The sequence below is a fragment of the Carettochelys insculpta genome, chromosome 16 (assembly GCF_033958435.1).
Source record: "Carettochelys insculpta isolate YL-2023 chromosome 16, ASM3395843v1, whole genome shotgun sequence".
Lineage (NCBI taxonomy): Eukaryota > Metazoa > Chordata > Testudines > Carettochelyidae > Carettochelys > Carettochelys insculpta.
Window position 1 is genome coordinate 11,520,362 of NC_134152.1, and position 20,839 is coordinate 11,541,200.

General features: G+C 46.3%; 1 protein-coding gene across 6 annotated transcripts in view; it reads left to right on the forward strand.

Annotated features, from left to right (window-relative positions):
- The window catches only part of ABAT (4-aminobutyrate aminotransferase), a 185,382-nt gene that overhangs the window by 136,959 nt on the left and 27,584 nt on the right, over window positions 1–20,839 (forward strand). For all 6 annotated transcript variants that reach the window (XM_075010288.1, XM_075010289.1, XM_075010287.1 and 3 more), the window contains 3 exons: window positions 2,731–2,793; window positions 12,485–12,548; window positions 13,354–13,502. In XM_075010288.1, the coding sequence (XP_074866389.1) occupies window positions 2,731–2,793; window positions 12,485–12,548; window positions 13,354–13,502 (276 nt within the window). The remainder of the gene's footprint in view (window positions 1–2,730; window positions 2,794–12,484; window positions 12,549–13,353; window positions 13,503–20,839) is intronic.

Here is a 20,839-nt window from a genome sequence, read left to right on the forward strand (position 1 = left end):
GGCGTTGCGTTAAAAGACATTTGCAGAGCGGCGACCTGGTCATCCTACGACACCTTCGCCAAACATTACGCCCTTCACAGGGTATTCCAAGAGGATACCCGTCTCTCTGCAGCGGTCCTCTCGGGGACAAGCTGCACATAATCCGATTACCCACCTCCTATCTTGGGTTGCTGCTGGGTAGTCACCTATTGTGGAGCACCCACGGGGACACTCGAAGAAGAAAGAAAAGTTACTCACCGTAGTAACGGTGGTTCTTCGAGATGTGTCCCCGTGGGTGCTCCACTACCCGCCCATCCTCCCCGCTTCGGATCTCTGTTAGTGTTTTGCAGGGGCACCCGAGGCGGTTGGTCGAGGAACTGGCGGGGACCGGATCGCGCACATGGCCAGGAGCGGGCAAGGGAGCGGCGCGCGCCGGCGCATGCGCGGTCCGGCAGAAACTGCTTGGAAGATCCGATCTGCGGCCCCGGGCAAGCCCGACACCTAATGTGGAGCACCCACGGGGACACATCTCGAAAAACCACCGTTACTACGGTGAGTAACTTTTCTTTATGCGATTATAGATTAAACTGTAGAAAACTGAATAGGTCCTTGCACATTTGACTTTCCCACTAATCAGTTGGACTGTCTGAAAGATCCCAGATGTATCAGTGGTTTTTCCACTACAAATCTAATGCCTTTTTACCCCCTCATTGTATCTCCTCCCCTTCCTCAGAATTAGGTGAATCAGGTAAAAATAGAGATATTAAGTTAATCTTTTTCCTGAACAATTGATTGTTTAAAGATCTTCTCTCTGGTGAGCTGAGAGGGCTCCTAACAGGCCATATTTCTAGAGCCCTGTGTTGATACTCTGTATCTGCGAAAAGGAGCTGTGGATAGCCACATATCTGCTAGTAAGCTATTTGGGGATGTGGACACTCAGGGATATAAAACAGATTTCTGCGAATGGGCAGGGCACTATTACTTCTGTCCCACTTTCCGTAATATTTGTTTCAGTTTGCTTGCTACAAACTCCACACTGAAAGGTATCTGTACAGTGCTTTGGGCTCCCTTGACAGAATTCTAAAAAGCCATAAGACAGGAGATACAAAGTAAATATCAGCCAGTGTAACAGCACTTCTTCCTCGATCTTTACCATCACAAATTATGTGACTGATACAGCTCAGAACACTACAGCACACCTTTTCATTAACCAGAAATTCTGCCCTCAACTGTCCTTGGATGATGCCTGTGCAAGCAAATGGGCTTTGCAGTACATACATTTGGGATATTTCAGATTTGGGTGTACTAAGGGAAAAAAAGGGGACAAAAGTATTCCTGATGCAGCTCTGACAGTAAGTCATTGGAGAGGGTGGGACAAATACTAAACAGTTTTGTGGTTTTAAGATCAAAACCAATGCCTGAAATTCCATCTTGAAGCCAATAGGCCCCTATGGCTCATTGCAAAACTAGTTTGGAAAAGTTTAATTCTTCAGAATTGTTGCAGTGTATTTTTGAGTCTGGCATTACAAGGCCTGTTTGTGATACTAGAGCAAAAAAGAGTTTAGAAGTTGGTTACAAAAATACCAATGAGGCCATCTTTTTAAACTAACATTTTTTTCAAACTTTTGTCTAAAATGTGTTGCCTAAACTAAATATACAAGGGTCTGGTATAAAATCTTGGCCTTAATTTAGAAAGACCACATTAGGCTATGTCTACACTATTGACCTTACAGACCTGTACCTGCACCACTGAAAGGTTTCCTGTATAGCTGCTCTGAGTGTTGAAAGAGAGCACTCCACCAGCATAATTAAGCCCCGCCAAACAGCAGTGGTAGCTATGTCAGCAGGAAATGGTTTTTGGTGACAATTCTGTTGTTCACCGGTAGGAGAAAGTGCTAGTTTAGGCAAAGCTCAAGTAACAGTTGCTGTGCCTATTCACAGTCTCTCTCCTAATATTGTGAACTAAACGAGTACTAGCCAAGTCTTTTAACATTTCTGCGGTTATAAGTTACATACGGAATGGAATTTTTTTGTAATGATGATAGCATACGGGCTACCAGGTAAAGCTGCAGCAACCATTTGTTCAAATCCATGTGCCATTATTGTTGCTATACTAGAGTAGTCCCCAAAGGTTCCAGTTAGTAGTCATGCCACACAGTCCCTTGTGCTAATATAGCTAAAGAGAGAGTCCCTGTTCAGGAGAGTTTACCATCTAAAATAAGCTAATCTCACTACTAGTTCCCTGAGCCATTCTCTGGCCCCTCTAAATTAACTAGTAACAAAAGAAGTCCTTTCATTCCCTTTTGATTTCAGAATAAATAGGTAATGTCTCTAATGCGCTAGGTCATCCCACACAACATGAAACACATTAGAAACAAATTTTTTAAGAGGAAATATATACTGTCCTCTTTAGGTTAAACAGACTCCTGAGTAGCTAAAGGAATGAAGAGTGGCCAAAGCCTGGAGCTTCTACTACATCTCATGCACTGAAAAGTTTATTCTCTTTTTAAATGAGAGAAATGGAAGGGATTTTCTGACTGTCTTTTCATACCCAATTTAAGTAGACTTGTGCCTGTTGCTTGGAGATCCCATGTAATTTGTGGCTTAATATTTCACGTGTGATTTCATCAAGTCTGTTATTTTACCTTCAGATGCTATTTTACTGTTGGACTTTGCAGCAAGACTTCACCAGCAAATAATGTGAGATTCATGTAGGACAGCTTTTGAAAACTTCTTCATTACTTTTTACAGAGCAAGGAAAGGGGTAATAATAATGTCACAAAGGAAGAACTGGAGACGTGCATGATTAACCAGGTAACTTTGCTGTTCTTTTATCTCATGCAGACTATTAGCGTTTGATTTGTTTAGAGAAAAAAAAATCCAGAGTCTTCTAATATTGGAATGTTTTCTAGTACCAAAAAGCTTCAAGAATGGTCAGTTATCACTCACTCATGAAATGCTATAAGCAAAAGGACAAATGCAAAACCAAGAAGGATTTGTTTAATTTTAATTTTCACCTTTATTGTTTGGAAACTCTATGTTGGACACTTGGGAACCGGAGAGAGAGAGAGAGAGAGAGAATGATTAGCACAAAATCACAGAATCATAGAATTCTAGGACTGGGAGAGACCTCAGGAGGTCATCTAGCCCAGTCCCCTGCCTAAAGCAGGATCAACCCCAACTAAATCATCCCGGCCAGGACAATGTCAAGCCAGGACTTAAAAACCTCTAGGGATGGAGATTCCGCCACCTCTCTTGGTAACACATTCCAGTGCTTCACCACCCTACTGGGTGAGATAGTTTTTCCTTATATCCAACCCACAGCTCTCCCTCTGTAACTTCAGCCCATTGCTCCTTGTTCTGCCATGTGTCACCACTGAGAACAGGCTCTTTCCATCCTCTCTAGAGGTCCCTTTCAGGAAGTTGAAGGCTGCTATCAAATTGCCCCTCAGTCTTTTCTTCTGCAAACTAAATAAGCCAAAATCTCTCATCCTCTCCTCATAAGTCATGTGCTCCAGCCCCCTAATCATTTTCACTGACCTCTGCTGAACCCTCTCTAATGCAGCCACATCCTTTCTATAATGAGAGGCCCAGAACTGGATACAATACTCCAGATGTGGCCTCACCAGTGCTGAGTAGAGGGAAAAAATAACTTCTGTAGATTTGCTGGAAATGCTTCTCCTAATGCACCCCAATATGCCATTAGGCTTCTCGCCTACAAGGCACACTGTTGACTCATATCCAGCCTCTCATCCATGCTAATACCCTGGTCATTTTCTGCTGTGCTGCTACTTAGCCAGTCAGTCCCCCGCCTGTAACAGTGCTTGGGATGCTTCCATCCCAAGTGTAGAACTCTGCCCTTCTCCTTGTTGAGCCTCATCAAATTTCTTTTGGCACTATCCTCCAATTTGTCTAGGGCACTCTGGACCCTATCTCTACCCTCCAATGTGTCTGCCTGACCCCTTACCTTAGTGTCCTCTGCAAATATGCTGAGGGTGCAAGCCATCCCCTCATCCAGGTAATAAGGAAGATGTTGAACAGTACTGGCCCTAGAACTGACCCTTAGGGCACTCCTCTTGAAACTGACTGCTAACCAGACATTGAGCCATTGACCACTACGCATTGGGCGTATCCATCAAGCCAGTTTTCTATCCATCTTACAGTCCATGTATCCAATCCATACTTCCTTAACTTATGGGCAAGAATGTTGTGGGAGATTGTATCAAAAGTTTTGCTAAAGTCAAGGTGTATCACATTCATTGACTTCCTCATGTCCACTGAGCCAGTTACCTTATCATAGAAGCTAATCAGATTGGTCAGGCATGACTTGCTCTTGGTGAATCCATATTTACTACTCTTGATCATTCTTCCAAGTGCTCCAAAAAGGATTCCTTGAGGATCCCTTTCATGATTTTTCCAAAACAAAAAAAGCAGTAAAGTAGCACTTTAAAGACTAACAAAATAATTTATTAGGTGAGCTTTCGTGGGACAGATACACTTCTTCAGACCATAGCCATACCAGAACAGACTCAATATTTAAGGCATAGAGAACCAAAAATAGTAATCAAGGTTGATAAATCAGAAAAAAAAATTGTCAGGGTGAGCAAATCAGAGATCAGAGAGGTGCGGGGGAAGGTCAAGAATTAGATTAAGCCAAATATGCAAAAGAGCTCCTGTAGTGTCCCAGAAAATTTGCATCCTGGTTCAAACCACGTGTTAATGTGTCGAACTTCAATATGAAAGAGAGTTCTTCAGTCTCTCTTTCCAAAGCACTATGAAAACTCTTCTTCAATAAGATGCAAACTCTTAAGTCATTAACAGAATGGCCCACTCCATTAAAATGTAGACTAACTGGTTTGTGGATCAGGAGTGTGTTGATGTCTGTTTTGTGCCCATTAACTCTTTGTCTGAGAGCGTTTGAAGTCTGTCCAATGTACAAAGCATTTGGGCATTGTTGGCACATACGATGTTGGTTGAGGAACATGAGAATGTGCCCGTGATTCTGTGACTAACCTGTTTAGGTTCAGTAATGGTATCTCCAGAATAGATATGTGGACAAAGCTGGCAGTGGGCTTTGTTGCAAGGAAAAGTTCCGGGACTGGTGTTGCTGCACTGTAGACTGTGGCTGTTGGTGAAAATCCTCATAAGGTTGGGAGGTTGTCTGGAGGAGAGAAAAGGTCTGTCACCTAGGGCCTTCTGGAGTGTGATTAAGGATAGGTTGTAGGTCTTTAATAATGCATTGTAGTGGTTTGAGTTGGGGGCTGTAGGTAATGACCAGTGGTGTTCTGTTCTTGGCTTTTTTGGGCCTATCTTGGAGTAGCTGATCTCTGGGTATTCGTCTGGCCCTCTCTATTTGTTTTTTTTTTTTTTTCCTCCTGGTGGGTAATTCAGGTATAAGAATATTTGGTAAAGATCTTGTAGTTTTTGGTCTCTGTCAGTAGGATCAGAGCAAATGTGATTGTACCTAAGGGCTTGACTGTAAACAATGGATCTAGTTATGTGTGCGGGATGGAAGCTAGAGGGGTGTAGGTAAGTATAGCGATCAGTGGGTTTCCGATAGTGTGGTACCGATTAGGCCATCCTTGATTTGTACTGTAGTTTCCAGAAAATGTATCTCTTGCGTGGAGTAATGGAGGCATAAATTGATGGTAGTGCAGATTGTTAAAGTCCCTGTGGAATTCTTCTAGAGACTCTATACCCTGGGTATGGTAACATATTCTATACCATAAAGGTGTCATCAATGTGTATCTTAAGTAGAGGAGGGGTAATAGGGGACGAGAGCTGAGGAATCGTTGTTCCAGGTTCGTCATAAATATATTGGCATATTGTGGGGCCATGCGGGTGCCCATAGCAGTTCCACTAATCTGAAGGTATTAATTGTCCCCAAATCAGAAATAATTGTGGGTGAGAACAAAGTTACAGAGGTCAGACACCAGACTGGTTGTGGTGACATCAGGGATAGTATTCCTGATCGCTTGTAATCCATCTTTGTGTGGAATATTAGTGAACAGAGCCTCTACATCCATGGTGGCAAGGATGGTGTTGTCAGGAACTTTTCCAATGTTTTGTAATTTCCTCAGGAAGTCAGTGGTGTATCGGAGATAGCTGGGAGTATTGGTGGCATAGGGTTTGAGGAGGGAGTCCACATAACTGGATAATCTGGTGGTAAGGTTGCCAATACCCGAAATGATAGGTTGTCCAGGGTTCCCAGGTTTGTGGATTTTGGGAAGTAAATAGAGTAATCCAGGTTGGAGCTCAGATGGTGTGTCTGAGTTAATAAGGTCCTGAGTAGCAGCAGGGAGTTCCTTAAGTAGTAGTTGTAATTTCTTTTGGAATTCCAAAGTGGGATCAGAGGAGAGAGGTTTGTAAAATGTGGTTTTGGAGAGTTGTCTGGCTGCCTCCTGTTCATAGTCTGACTTATTCATGATGACAACAGCACCCCCTTTGTCAGCTGGTTTGATTATAATATCTGGGTTATTTTTGAGACTCTGGACAGCATAGCCTTCAGCATAGTTGAGATTGTGTCTCATTTGGCATTGTTTGCGTATAATGTCAGTCTGAGCACAGTTGCAGAAAGATTGTACATAGAAATCCAGACTTTCACTGTGGCCGTCATGGGGAGTCCACATGAAGTTCTTTCTTTTGGTGTTGGTAGGGGAGGTTGAGAGAGTCAGACTGTTGTTCATAGTTTTGTTGGAAGAACTCCTTTAGATGGAGGTGGCGAAAGGAGGCTTCAAAGTCACCACAGAATTCTATTAAGTTCATGGAGGAAGTAGGGCAGAAGGAAAGACCCCCTGATAAGAGAGACTTTTTTTCTGGGCTGAGTTGGTAGTTGGAAAGGTTAACAATATTGTTAGTGGAGCTGTTGTTATTGTAGTTGTAGTATCCTGAGGTATGAAGTAATTTAGAAAATTTATTCTCTTTTCTTTTTTGTAGGAAGTGGAACTGTGTTTTATAAATTTTTTTGTCTAGTACAAGTAAAGCTTTGTTCTGTGGGGTCTTGCGTGGATGCCTGATTGTTGATCAGAACATCAAGTTCAGAGAGTTCATTTTTAATCATCTTTTGTTTATTGTAAAGAATTTTCATCAAGTGGTTCCTCAGTTTCTTAGAGAGTGTGTGGCATAGATGCTCTCTGTAGTTGAGGTAGTACATTGATTGTAATGGGTTTTGGTATGGCTATGGTCTGAAGAAGTGGGTCTGTCCCACGAAAGCTCACCTAATAAATTATTTTGTTAGTCTTTAAAGTGCTACTTTACCGCTTTTTTGTTTTGATAGTGTATAGACTAGCACGGCTTTCTCTCTGTTACGAATCAACATGCATGATTTTTCCAGAGACTGAGGTGAGGCTGCCCGGTCTATAGTTCCCTGGGTTTGTGTCACCTTCCTCCAACAAACCTAGTATAAAGGTCTCGTCACTAAGTTTGCAAGCCTGCCCACAAAGGTGCTCTTTCCTCTCTTCGTTAGGTGGATCCTATCACTTCCTAGCAATCCTTGCTCTCAAAGTAGAATCCCATGATCGAAGAAACTAAATCCCTTTCTCCGACATCACCAGCACCAGTGCGCATTTACTTCCATGATTAAACGATCTCTACCTGGACTCCTGTGTTCAACAGGGATGATGGATGAGAACACCACTTGTGCTCCATATTCCTTGATTTTCCTTCCCAGGGTTACATAATCTGCAGTGATCCACTCAAGGTCGTTCTTTGCTGTGTCGTTGGTTCCCACAGGGAGAAGTAGGAACGGGTAATAATCCTCAGGATTGATGACTTTTAGAAGTCTCTCTCTCACATCCTGGATTCTAGCTCCTGGTAAGCAGCAAACTTTCTGAGATTCCAGGTCTGGATGGCAGATGGATGACTCAGTCCCTCTTAGGAGGGAGTCCCCGACCACCACCCCCTGTCTTCTTCTCTTGAGGGTGGTAGTCGTAGGACTGTCATCCCTAGGACTACTCATCCCAGGCCTTCCAGCCAGTGCGGTCGTCTTCTGATCCCTTCTTTGAGTGGTCTCTGCCACAGCATTCTCCACTATATCACCTGTACAGATAGCTTGAAAATGGTTCTTTAACTGTACAGGAATTGGAGATAACTGGATTTGCTTTCTTCTGCTGGAGGTTATATGCTTCTAGTTTTCTTCCTCAGTTTCTACTGCCCTCATCGGTTGCTCAGCCTGCTGTGCCTGCAGTACTAAATGCTTCCTTCTATCGAAGAAGTCTTCATCTTCTCTGAAGGGTTGATATTTGTGCCTCAAGTCCTGTAACCTTTTCTTCCAAGATGGCAACCAGCTTTCGCTTGGTACATAAGAAATCACTTCTGCCTTGTGGGAGGAAGACAAACTCCCAGGCAAACTTCCCTGTTAGCAGCCCACTGTTTGCAGCTCCCAGCTGGTCATGCTCCCCGCTGGTCGCTAGCCTCTGGCTTGTTAAGCCTTCTCTCCTTTGGTTCCTCCTACCCTGGTGAGTCACAGGGGAAGGGGCTTTCTCACATACGCACACTAACTGCCTCAGTGACTGGAATTCAAGCAGACAATCAGCCTAGCAAACTGAAATTCTGTGGTTGCCAGCTGACAGATATAAACCAACAGAAGAAGCACTGACATTTCTTTCACTTTTAAGCTTAGATGATAAATAAGGGGATTATCATCTTTGAAATGATCCAGTTACATCCCTTTTAAAGATTGGCACCAACCTTGCTACTGCTCTAAGTCCCGTTCCAGATCCCAGCACTGAAGGGATGATGGGAGGTATGGGTTGCTGAGTGATTACTGTAGATCTGCCTTTCCTGAACTGATGCTGGCTTCCTGCAATAGGGGTTCTTTGCAGTCAGAGAGACACTGGCAGGACTGCAGTGTGGACCGCTCTGAGAGAAGCAATTGTGAGCCCTCTCATTCCTGGTCATCAGGCATTGCGCTTGCTGCATCAGTGGCCAGCACAGAGCAAGGGTCCCTGCCATCTGGGCCAGCGCAGACCCTATTGGTGCCCTCCCAGCCCTTAGCATCACAAATGCCAATATGGCCACAAGAGCAGTGGCCAAGCACAATGGCTCCCATGGAACTGTTGGGGGTTTACACAGCAGCCTCAAGTTCCCAAGTCAGTCTCACAGTCATTGCAGAGAGCCTCAGCCTCAGTATCTAGACTTCCTAGGCTGGCACAAGGTGCAGGGAAATAAACACCTTGCACCCACAAAACCATAACAGACCCTTTGGCAGTGCCACAAGGTCAGGGAGTGGTAAACCCTGGCACCGGCCTCCTCTTTATCATTCCTGGATGAGGACATCACATGCTCCCCTTTCCTGGTGCCTTAGGATGATACAAAGGCACACCAGAAGCAGGAGAGCTGGAGGAGCTGGCAAATGCCCTCTTGGTACACTTTAGCGCCTCGGTCCCAGGACCTGTTGCCCTACTGCTGCACAAAGGGATCTTAAGAATTATTAATGCCCTCTGGCAGACGTCCTTCTCCCAGATAACCTTAACTAAGAAGTCTGAGAGAAAGTACTTCGTGCACATGAAGGGGCACAAATACCTGTTTCCATCTGGCTTCCAACTCCCTTGTAGTAAAGGCCACAAACCACAAGGAGAGACAAGGGCACCTGGGGATGATGCCAAAAAATGAAGACTAGAACTTGCTGTAAGGTTTATCACCAGGTCCTCCTTGGCCACTGTGAACTTAACATGGGGCAGACCATTGACAAATTTGAGGGCTTGCTTCCTGAATCCCCAAGGAAGGAATTCAGAAGAAGGGGTGGTGGTGACCAGAGCAACTCTCCAGGCAGAAGCAACAACCACTGTAGTGTACATGGTGGTATCAGCCATGTCTATGCGTTGAACATCCTGGCTTCTCTTCTCCAGGCTGTCTATTGAGGTTCAGCAGTTGCTGAGTTTGACAGATGTGCCCTGTTTACAGAGCAGAGAGGCATGAAATTACACAAGGAAGCTCAGGGAGTCACCCGCACCAGGATGAATGGTTGGTCAGGGTCAGATCCAGGGCTCAGGTCTATTACGACCTGTTGCTTCTTCTGGACACCTGCTGATTGCTGGGTCTCCAGGTCAATGAGAATAAGGTTAATGTTAGTATCAGTTCAAAGGATAGAGTTCATTGTAGCAGTGCTCATGACCTGTGCTAGGGCATTTCTGCCTCTAGAAAGATTCCAGACCCTTTGGGGTCTCATTCAAGAGGTGTACATGTATCCTCTGCCTATGCCCAGAGTCTGCCTGCACCTGTTGGGGCATGTGGTGGCATGCACATATATGGCCTACCATGCCAGGCTCTGCGTGTGGGTGCTCCAGCAGTGGCTGGTGTCAGTGTACTCCCAATTGAGGTCCTGGCTGGGACCACCTGGACAAAGTGATCCTGGTGCCCTCACAAAGAGCCTGATACCCTCACCTGTACTGGTGGACTGTGCCAGAGAATGTCCTGGAAGAAGTCCCATTCTCCATTTTAGTGCCCTCCCTTGATCTCATGTTAGAAGCCTGAGCTTGGGGCATGCACTTAGGCAAACTCCAGATCCAGGGAGCATGGACACTAGGGGAAGCAAGAATGCACATAAATGTCAAGAAGCTCAGAGCAGTGAGTCTTGTCTGCAGAGTTTTCCTACATGGTGTTGGACCAGGTGGTGAGATTCCTCACAAATAACATGGTCTCAGTGTTTTAAATAAACAGACAAGGGGAAACGTGTTCCATCATGCTGTGCTAGGAGATGCTCCTCCACTGGGATTTCAGTCCCAGCCATGACATCCACCTGGAGATGGCTCACTCCCGGGCATAAGCAACACCCTAACAGATCACCTCAGAAAGGACTTCTCACCACAAGTGGTCGCTCCACCAGGAACTTGCCTCTACGATTTTCCAGAGGTGGAGAACTTCCCAAATAGACCCTGTGCCACCAGGCAGAACAGGAAGTGCCACCATGGTGGCACTACTCCAGGAGTCACCAGAGCTGCTCCCTTATAGATGCTGCTTGGGAAAAATGCTGCAACACTGGTACACATGGTGAACACACACACCTGTTGTGGAAACATATTTTGAAGAAAATCTGTTCTTTTTTCAGTAGTTGCTCATGTCTGTCTGAGTTAGGTGTGTGCACGCTGCATGCACGACTGTCGGAAAGTTTTACCCTAACTGTTACCCATTGGGTCAGCTGTGGAGCCCCCTGGATGGCACTGGTGCAGAATCCTATATTTGACCCTGCTGACCCATCTGCCCCTCAGTTCCTTCTTACCGCTGATGTGGGCTGTTGGAACTGTGGCAGAGTACTTGTTGCTGCGCCATGTCTCCTTAGCACTTTCCTGTGTTCTATAAGGACATGGTTCCACTCTGCCCTCACACAGCTTTCCTGCTGAAAGTGGTCTCCAGCTTCCACACTAGCCGGGATGTTTTCTTTCTAAACCTCACAGCTCCCTATGGGAGCAGCAGCTACACTTTCTCAATGTGAGATGGGTGCTTGCTTTCTACACTGAATGGACCAAGCTCTTCCACAGGACCTCATAGCTCTTTGTGGCCATTGCTGATAGAATGAAGGGGCTTCCGATTTCCTCACAGCATATATTTTTCTGAATCTTATCCTGCATAAGAACATGTTACAAACTTGCTCAGGTTACCCCATCGCCTGTTATGGCACTCTCTACCTGAGCTCAGTCTTCAACTGCCTTCCTGGCTCATGTGCCAGTAAAATCCTTAGATCTGTGACCTAGTCCTCGGCACACACTTTTACATCTCACTATACTATTGTGCGTCAGTCTAGATGGGACACAGCCTTTGGGGCTGTTGTCCCTGAGTCAGCCATACATTGACTCTGACCCCTTCTCCTGGGTTTGGCTTGTGAATCATCTAACTTGAAGAGATATGAGCAAGTACTCAAAGAAGAAGGTTTGCTCATCATATTTATTTGAAACCTACCCTTCTTCCCGCTGTGGGAGTAACTGGCAAGAAGAAACCAAGGGACAGTCAGGTTGGCAGGGTCAGAAATAGGGCTGTGCACTGGTGCCTCTCCAGGAGGCTCCACAGCCAACCCGACGGGTAACAACTAGGGTAAAGCTTTCTGACAGTCGTGCACACAGCGCTCACACACCCTAGTCAAATCAATATGTACAGCACATCTCGAAGAACAACAGTTACAAAAATTTTCTATAAAAAGGTGACAGTTTTTTAGTATTTGAAACACTCAATTGCCAGATATTTGACTTGATATTTAAAGGAGATCAGGTAATTTTGAAGGAATGAAAACTAGTTCTTGGGAAAGAAATGTGTCAATGTACTGAACTTGCTACTTGAAGAGTGAAACAGGCTTGTTTGCATTTTAGTTGAGGTAACAGCTAAAAGTGGCAATTTTTTTTCTGTCTTTCACTCTGATGGACATATTCCTGACTGGCCATTTCTCACATGTAGTATGTTTGTGTGTTCTTCAGGCCAGTTATGTAATCTTGCTTGGGATTCCATGCCAATAAGCTACACTGCCACCTGCCTGTTGTTTGAATAATTCAGTGACATATCCTATGTTTGGTTTCAGTCTCCTGGCTGCCCTGATTATAGTATTCTGTCTTTTATGGGTGGATTCCATGGAAGAACCATAGGTAAGAAAAACACACCCAGTAACCTTTGTTTTCTTCAGCTGATATTAGACACAGCAGCCATGTATATTAATCTCATTGTATTTATACCTTTCAAAATGAAAGGTTTGTTTGTAGTCAATTGCTGATAGAAATACAATCCATAAAAAAATGAATTGATTCCTTAAAATATCTAGAACCTGAATTGGATGCTAAAGGAATCTGTTAGAAAGGTACTGAAACAACATTTTATTTCAACTGGGGGTGTTGTTAGCTGTGGATCTTCATGTTCAGAAGATGCCCCAGTTTCATTTTAAGTTCATAGTTTTACCATGTACACTATTAAAAATTTATCATATTGGGGGGACCTGTTTTACAAGATACTGGCTGATACCATTCGGTCCTGCCAGTGCAGTGGAGAGAAATTTGTATTTTAAACATGTTATCAAACTGTGCTACTGCTTTGAACTTTGTGAGGCTGTAGATTGATTCAGAACATGGTTTGGTGCTGTCAGTAACTGGAAGATGAAATCCAGTTTTAACCATAGTGGCTACTACCCACCTGTAACCATAGCCTCCTAACTTTTTTTAAATTACATTTTAAATACTGTAGATTCAATCAGATTCTTCAGAATGATGCTCTGCCTAGTAGAAATCCACTTGGGAGTCCACAAGCTGACTTAATGCTCCAGAATATTCAAATATAACTAAAACAGAATCCTCCAGTCCTCTTCATTAGCCCAATAGAAGACACTTTCTCACCTCTCAGAATGTTTCTTTCCTTATTTCTAGTGAGCATTTGTTTTAATTTTTGCTTTTCTGTGTTTAGGTTCCTTAGCTACAACTCATTCTAAAGCAATTCACAAATTAGACATTCCATCACTGGACTGGCCGATTGCTCCATTTCCAAGACTAAAATACCCCCTAGAAGAATTTGTGAAAGAGAATCAACAGGAAGAAGCCCGCTGTTTAGAGGAGGTAAGTACATCGCTGACTGCATTCTATTTTAATTTTGAAGTAGTGGGTAATGGGATTAGCTGCCGTTAACTTGAAAGAAATTTTTCAGCAATAGGCACAGCCCTAAGCAGTTAACAATTAAGAGCTTGCCTCTGCTGCCATTTAAAAAGAACTGGTTGTTTTTCAAAATTATGAATGATTTTCAGAAATTTGCCCCAAAATGAAATTTCACATACAAGTAAAGGTTTGTTTAAAAAATCTGAATTATTTTTCCCCCTAATTAGGGAGAAGGAAATGTTCATGACAGTGAACCTCAATGTGCTTAGTCCTCTGAAAAGCAATTCTGTAAAAGGGACAAGGGTTTCCCTGATTTATCTAAGATTTTTGGATTCAGGCTCTGATCCTATGATCAGCTCCATGCAGGTAGACACTGGCATGGCTCCCCAGACAAGCCAATGAGGTCTGCCTGTGCAGGTGTAATGGTGGTCCTGTGCAGAGGTAGTTGCAGAAGTGAGGCTTACATATCCAAACTAAAAAGCTGATTTTTCTGCTAGCCCTGCAAAGTCCAGCTGGGATCTAGAAATCAAGCTGTGTTCCACTTTGCCTTTTCAGTCATTGCCTATAGCAATCCTGCCGTCAGAAAGTAGCTGACAGTTCTGTTGAAGCATAAGGCAGAACAGAATCTAGGTTGCTCTCCTAGAGCTGCACTGACTCAAAATGCTAAGATAAGTTCATGACTGTTTTATTAGTAGAAATGATTCAGGACAGACACAGGTTGAGTAAAAAGATGCATTTTTTTCATTGTCACTTTTCAGTGTCATCTTAACATAGCTTAAAAATTCCCCTTTCAAGATTCTCAATATTCTGGTCATCTCTTACTTACTGTCAGATATTTGTTCTTCTGGAAGGATTTTATCCTTGTAAGCCTGCCTTTCTTTTCCCAGCACAATCTGCACTGAAGCTGTGCAAAACATGGTAGGCTTCTGTGGTATTTTCATTAATATTATATCTGCCCCAATTTAGCTGCATAGAAGTATTCTGTATAACTCTGCAGGAGTGACTCAGAGGAGGATATTAAGGGAAAAACAAACAGAAAATAAAACAATAACTGAGGCTGTGTCTATACTATGAGATAAATTCAAATTTATTTATATCATTTTTTAATTCTGGAATTTACATGTTTGCATTTGACCATCCTCACATGCTATGTGCTCCCCACAAAGTCGAGTAATTGAAGGCACATGCAAATTGCATAACATCAACTGTTGCAGTAGTGCATTGTAGGAAGCTATCTCACTGTTCCCTCATCCCCATAGCATTCTGGGTATGCTTGCTGGTCTTGACGTCATCTTCGCACATTTCACTTTCCTCGTTTCCCTCCGGGTCCCTGAAAATATGTCAATCCCTGGAAATATTGCAGGGCCCCTCAAAGTTAGAAGAAAGAGGATAGAAAAGTCTAGGAAAAAATAATTTTTGTTTCCCCCCACATTACATTGTCGACACAGGGGCAGTGACTGTTTTCTCAACTGGCCATCCATTTGTCCCACTTCCCATCGTTGCATGTGATCCCTGAAAATAATGCAGGGGCATGGGCTGTTTTTTTAAAGTGAGAAGAAAGAGGATACAAAAGTGTATGAAAAAAGAAGCAAGTCCAGTGCTTGAGGGTCCAGTTGATATGGTCCCTTCATGGGGAACCACCCCCCCCAGCTCATGAAACTCCTCCCCAGCAGCAGCAAGCCCCATTATGGGCTTTTCCCCAGTGGCAGCAAAGGTCCCTGTGTTTCTTAGTTGCCGGGGGGGGAAGGGGGGACTTTTCCCTGGCGGCATCAGGGCCCAGTATGGGCAAAGGGGAGGTTCAGTGGCAGGCCAGTGGAGATGGTCCTTCCGCATGGCAGCAGTAGAACCATGAATTTCTTAACCATCGGGGGAGACTTTTCTCTGGCAGCAGCAAGCCCCAGTATGGGCAAAGTGGAGAGTGCAGTGGGGGGGGGGGCCAGTTGAAGTGGTCCTTCCCCACAGTGACAGCAAAGCCCCCACCATCTTAGCCACTGCGGGAGACTTCCACATGGCAGCAGCAAAACCCAGAATATATTTCCCGCCCTTGGAGCCCTAAATGCGTGACTGGTAGCACGGCAGCACTAAACGGCAGGCACATCCTTTTACTGGGTAGGGTTGGGAGCTACCCATGTGACGTGTCCGAGCATGGGAAAGACCGAGACTGTATGGCCCCTGTCGGGGAGGGAAGGGGGTTCGCACACAAATGTAAACAGCTGGGAAGAGGTTTCTCGGTGTGTTATGCAGGCATGATCCCCAGCACAGCCTTGTTGCCATGTGGTACGGTGGAGCAGGGGCTGGCACCAGGCAGCTCAATAAAAAATAAGTGTAGAGACAGAGCCGCGAATTCTCTGCAAGGGACTATTTGAATGGGCAGATATGCTCACAGTGCTAATAGCAAAGAAAAAATACATTTCTCAGGCTCTCATACAAACATGAGCTCACAGCTAAAGGCTCACTGCTCCTGCTTGGAAATTCACAGTCGTCTTGTTACTGGACAGCACCACCCAGAGCAGAGCACTGAGAGGGGCTTTGTGGGTTACATATAGGACACCTCTGGAGGCTAATAAATTCACTTTTAAGACATAGCGCTTCCACACTGGCCTTTAATCAAACTTCTGAATTCGAGCTTGATGCTTTACCCATCAGGAAACTGCGGTTTTGTAATCTTGAGATTAATGCTCCCTAAATCAAGCTAATGGTATTTACAGTGAAGATAGTCATGGTAAAATTGAGCTAACTGAATTAAATTTGAATTTATCTCATAGCGTAGACGCAGCCTGAGATAAGGTGCTTCTGCAGAGAATACTGAGGTCCTCAACAGAACAGTTGAGGAGCTATTTATTGGGAAATGTTCCTGCATGCTTCCAGTCAAGTTAGCAGGTTTCAAGACTCAAACGGAGGATCCAAAGGATACTAAGCCCTTAAAGACCCTGTCTAGAGAGCAAGAGGGTGAGCAGGCAGCAGCAGCTGGATAGCCCTCACAGAGGTACTGAGGATATGTCTACAGTACAATTAAAAACCTGCAGCTGGCGTATGCCAGCTGACTTGGGGCTCAAACTAAGGAGTTGTTTAATTGCAGTGTAGAGGTTCAGGCTTGTGTTGGAGTCATGCTCTTGGTGTTTATACAAGGTGGGGTGGTCCTACAGTTGAGGCTTCAGTCTGATCCCAAACAGCTGTACTGCAGAGAAATTGCCCCATAGCTTGAGCCACATGAGCCCAAGTCAAGTGGCACAGGACAGCCATAGATTTTTAATTGCAATATAGACATTCCTGGGAATGTGCTTCATGGGATGTCTTCCCCAGTCCAGGAGTAGGAATGTCCAGATTTAGTGCATTTTACCCATAAATTGCAAGGAAAGGAAAGTTCCTGCATGTTGGCCTAATTTGTTGTTTTAACCTATTTCTCTGGCTGATGTGTTCTTAGAATCATAGAAGATTAGGGTTGAAAGAGACCGCAGGAGGTCATCCACACACACCTCCTAGAGCTAGAAGGGATCTTGGGAAATCATCTAGTCCAGTCCTCTGCCCTCTTGGCAGGGCCAAGCATCACCCCTGACATCTATTTGCCCTAGTCCCTAAATGGCTTCTGCAAGGATTGAACTCACAACCCTGGGTTTAGCAGACCAATGCTTAAACCACTGAGCTATCCTTTGTCCTGCCCTTCTCCTCTGAGCAAGACGAACACAAGCTACATCATTCCAGCCCTGGTTTTGTGAAACCAGGCCATAAAAACCAGTAAGGATGGAGATTCTACCACCTCCCTAGTCAACGTATTCCAGTTCTTCACCACCCTCCTAGTGAAAGAGTTTTTTTCCTAATATCCAACCTAGATTTCCCACGCTACACTTGAAACCATTACTTCTTGTTCTGTCATCTGACAGCACTCCATCCTCTTTGGAACCCCCACTTCAGGTAGTTGCTATCAAATCCCCCCTCCCTCATTCTTCTCTTCTGTACACTAAATAAACCCAGTTCCCTCAGCCTCTTCTCATAAGTCATGTGCCACAGCCCCCTGATCATTTGCATTGCTGTCTGCTGGCCTCTCCCGAGTTTGTCCACATCCTTTCTCTAGTGTGGGGAGGGGAGAGATTTAAACTGGATATAGTATTTCAGATTTCGTCTCACCAGTTCTGAATATAGTGGAATAATCACCTCTTCTTCATCGAGTGTCCCCGTGGGTGCTCCACAATAGGTGTCGGGCTCTCCCGGCGCCGCAGATCGGAATTCTTCCAGCAGTTTCTCCTGGATCGCTCATGTGCCGGCGCGCGCTGCTCCCTTGCGCGTCCCCAGCCATGTGCGCGATCCGGTCCCCGCCAGTTCCTTCTCAACCGCCATCGGCTGCAGACGGAATCCGCTCGGGCTACAGCCAGAGTCAGATTAGACAGTGTTTCTACGTGTAAATTGTTGTTTCTTTTTTTTCAAAAAAACAAAAAAAAAAAAAAAGAGAGAGGACAAAGAGAATATTAAAAAAAAAAAGGAGAGAGGAGTGGAGAAGAAGAGTGGACGTGAAGGCCAGTAGGCCGCCCACTGCCCTGCAGGCCGGGGTCTGCGATTCGGGTAAACAGGCACGGATAAGGTGCTAAGTACCCTATTAACAGTAAAAGACTCACCGAGATGGCTTCTTCAGGCTTTAAAAAGTGTGAGTCCTGCCGTGAAGCTGTGCCGGCCTCTGGTGGGCATAGTGAATGCATCCGATGCCTGGGGGAATCACACGTTACCCAGAAGTGTTCCCACTGTGCTAAGCTCACAGCCAGGGCAAGAAAAGACAGAGAAATGCGTCTTAAAATGCTCTTGTTTGATAAGGCCCTCCAGCCAGACGCGCCGGAGAAGCAATCAGAAGGGCCCTCTGGGTTCCACAAGAGGAAGGCAGCTTCCCTGACCCCCTCAGTGCAAAAACGGAGGAAGCTCTCCCCAGCTCGATCCCTGTCGGCGGTCTCAGCGAGCGGGACGGGCGGAGCACACAGCCCCCAGCCACATATTCAGGCAAGTGGCACCACGGCAGCGCACGTGGCAGAGGCTGAGCCTCCGATTACAAAACAGCCGGCACGCGCAGCGCCTAGAGCGGCGGCCAGGCCAGCACAGGAACCGGGGGCACCGCCACAGGCGACATAGACCCCCGCGGCACCAACGGTGCAGGGCCAGCAGGCACGGAGCCCACAGGCACCGGAGGACGTTATCTGCGCGGCACCGCAGCTGAGCGGGCAGAGCGCGGCGCCGACAGCGGGGCCGAGATCCCCGGCGCGGCAGGGGGCGTTGCCAGCCCCGCAGGGGAGGGGAAAGGCAAGAGCAAAAACCCGGCACCGCAGCCCTTCTCCGGACAGGGCTGCGCTGCTGCTAACAACAAGCTCTCCCCCTGTGCTACACACGCCACCCAGAAGGCCTGGGTCTCCACCGGCCTATCCAGAACCTCCTTCTCCGTTCCTCCAACCAATGTCACCATGGCTGGGGCCACCTTCGCCCTTTCTGGGATTGGATCCGCTGGAGTACTATCACAAACCAGTGTCACTGCTATCTGTGTCATCGCGGAGGTCTCGCTCTCCCAGACATCGGGGATACACACCCCGAGAGTGGTCCAGGTCTCCGTCCCCGGACCCGTGCCCATGCTGCCATGGTCGTTCCTATCATGCTGGACACAGACACCCCAGGCCTGCACCCAGGGGCAGGTCCCCCCCGGCCAGCCAATACCCCTGTGGACGCTCCCGGGCGGGGATGGAAACTCAGTTATCTCAAGGGGAGTTAATTTTAGAACCCCGAGACTTTCCTTCGCAATCCTCCAGCGAGCAGGTACACCATCGACCGCAGGAACCTGAGAGTTCGAGGGAGGTTTACCCTAGTGGTTCCTCCTCATCCTCCCCAGATGAGGCCATGGCCCCCGGGGATGTCGCTCCTCCGGATGACCTTAAACAGTTTCAGGAGCTGTTTAAAAAGGTGGCTTTCACGCAAGGCATTCAAACGGCAGAAGTGCAGGAGAAACATCACAAACTCCTGAAAAATTTGAGACCCCCGGCTTCATCCAAAATTTCTATCCCACTGGACGAAGCCATTATGGAGTCAGCCACTACCATATGGCAGACTCCGGCCTCTGTTCCGCCTATGAATAAAAGAGCGGACAAGAAGTACTTCGTCCCAGCAAAGGACATGGAGTTCCTCTTCAGTCACCCACAACCGAACTCACTGGTGGTCGAATCGTCCCAGCAGAGGTCAAAGACTTCTCAGTAAAAATCGGGGGGGATCGGACAAAGATGCCAAGAAGCTAGAGCTGTTTGGCAGGAAGGTATATTCCTCTTCCACCCTGCTATTGAGAATGGCAAATTATGCGGCACACCTAGCAAACCATAACTTCGATAATTACTCCAGGCTTACTTCTCTCATGGATTCACTTCCGGAGGGTAAGAAGCTGGTGTTAAAGGCAATTGTGCAAGAGGGCTACGCCGCTTTGAGGACGGGAGTCCAGATCACCCTGGATGTGGCAGATACGGCAGCACGCTCAGCGGCTACAGCAGTGGTCATGCATAGAGAATCCTGGCTCCAGATATCGGGCATCCCAAGGGATCTACAGGCGAAGATCGTGGATCTTCCCTTTGACACGCAAAAGTTGTTTGCAGACTCAACCGACTCAGTCTTCCACTCCAGTAAGGACTCGAGAGTTACACTTAGAACCCTGGGTATTTATACCCCTCCATATAGGAAGAAAAAATATTACCCTCAGCAAAGACGCTACCCGTACCAACCACAGCGTGCGCAGTATCAGCAGGGCTACGACCAAGGGCGCCATCAACAGCAGCAACAGTACAGAACTCCCAGGCGACGTTCCCAACAAAGCCGTACACCCTCGGGACAGGCCCAAAGGCAACAAGTTTGACGGGCATGTCGAGGGCTGCACTATCACTACCATCACGCAATGCCACTCTCATCTTATGTTCCATCATCGCCTCAGACCGTTTCACTCCCAATGGCAAAAGATCACCGCAGACAAATGGGTGCTGGAGATCATAGCCACGGGTTACGTGATCCCGTTCCAGTCGCTCCCACCAATGAGGCCTCCCTCCAGCCCCACCTCCGGGACGCTGCCCACGAGGCGAGGCTCAAACAGGAGGTGGACCACCTTATGTTCACAGGGGCGGTGGAAAGAGTGCCGGAACAATTCCAGGGGAAAGGGTTTTATTCATGCTACTTCCTCACAGAGAAGAAAACAAGAGGCTGGAGGCCCATCTTAGATCTTCGGGGCCTCAACCGCTACTTGCGCAAGCAACGGTTTCGGATGATTACCGTCGCCTCCATACTCACGGCACGGGATGATG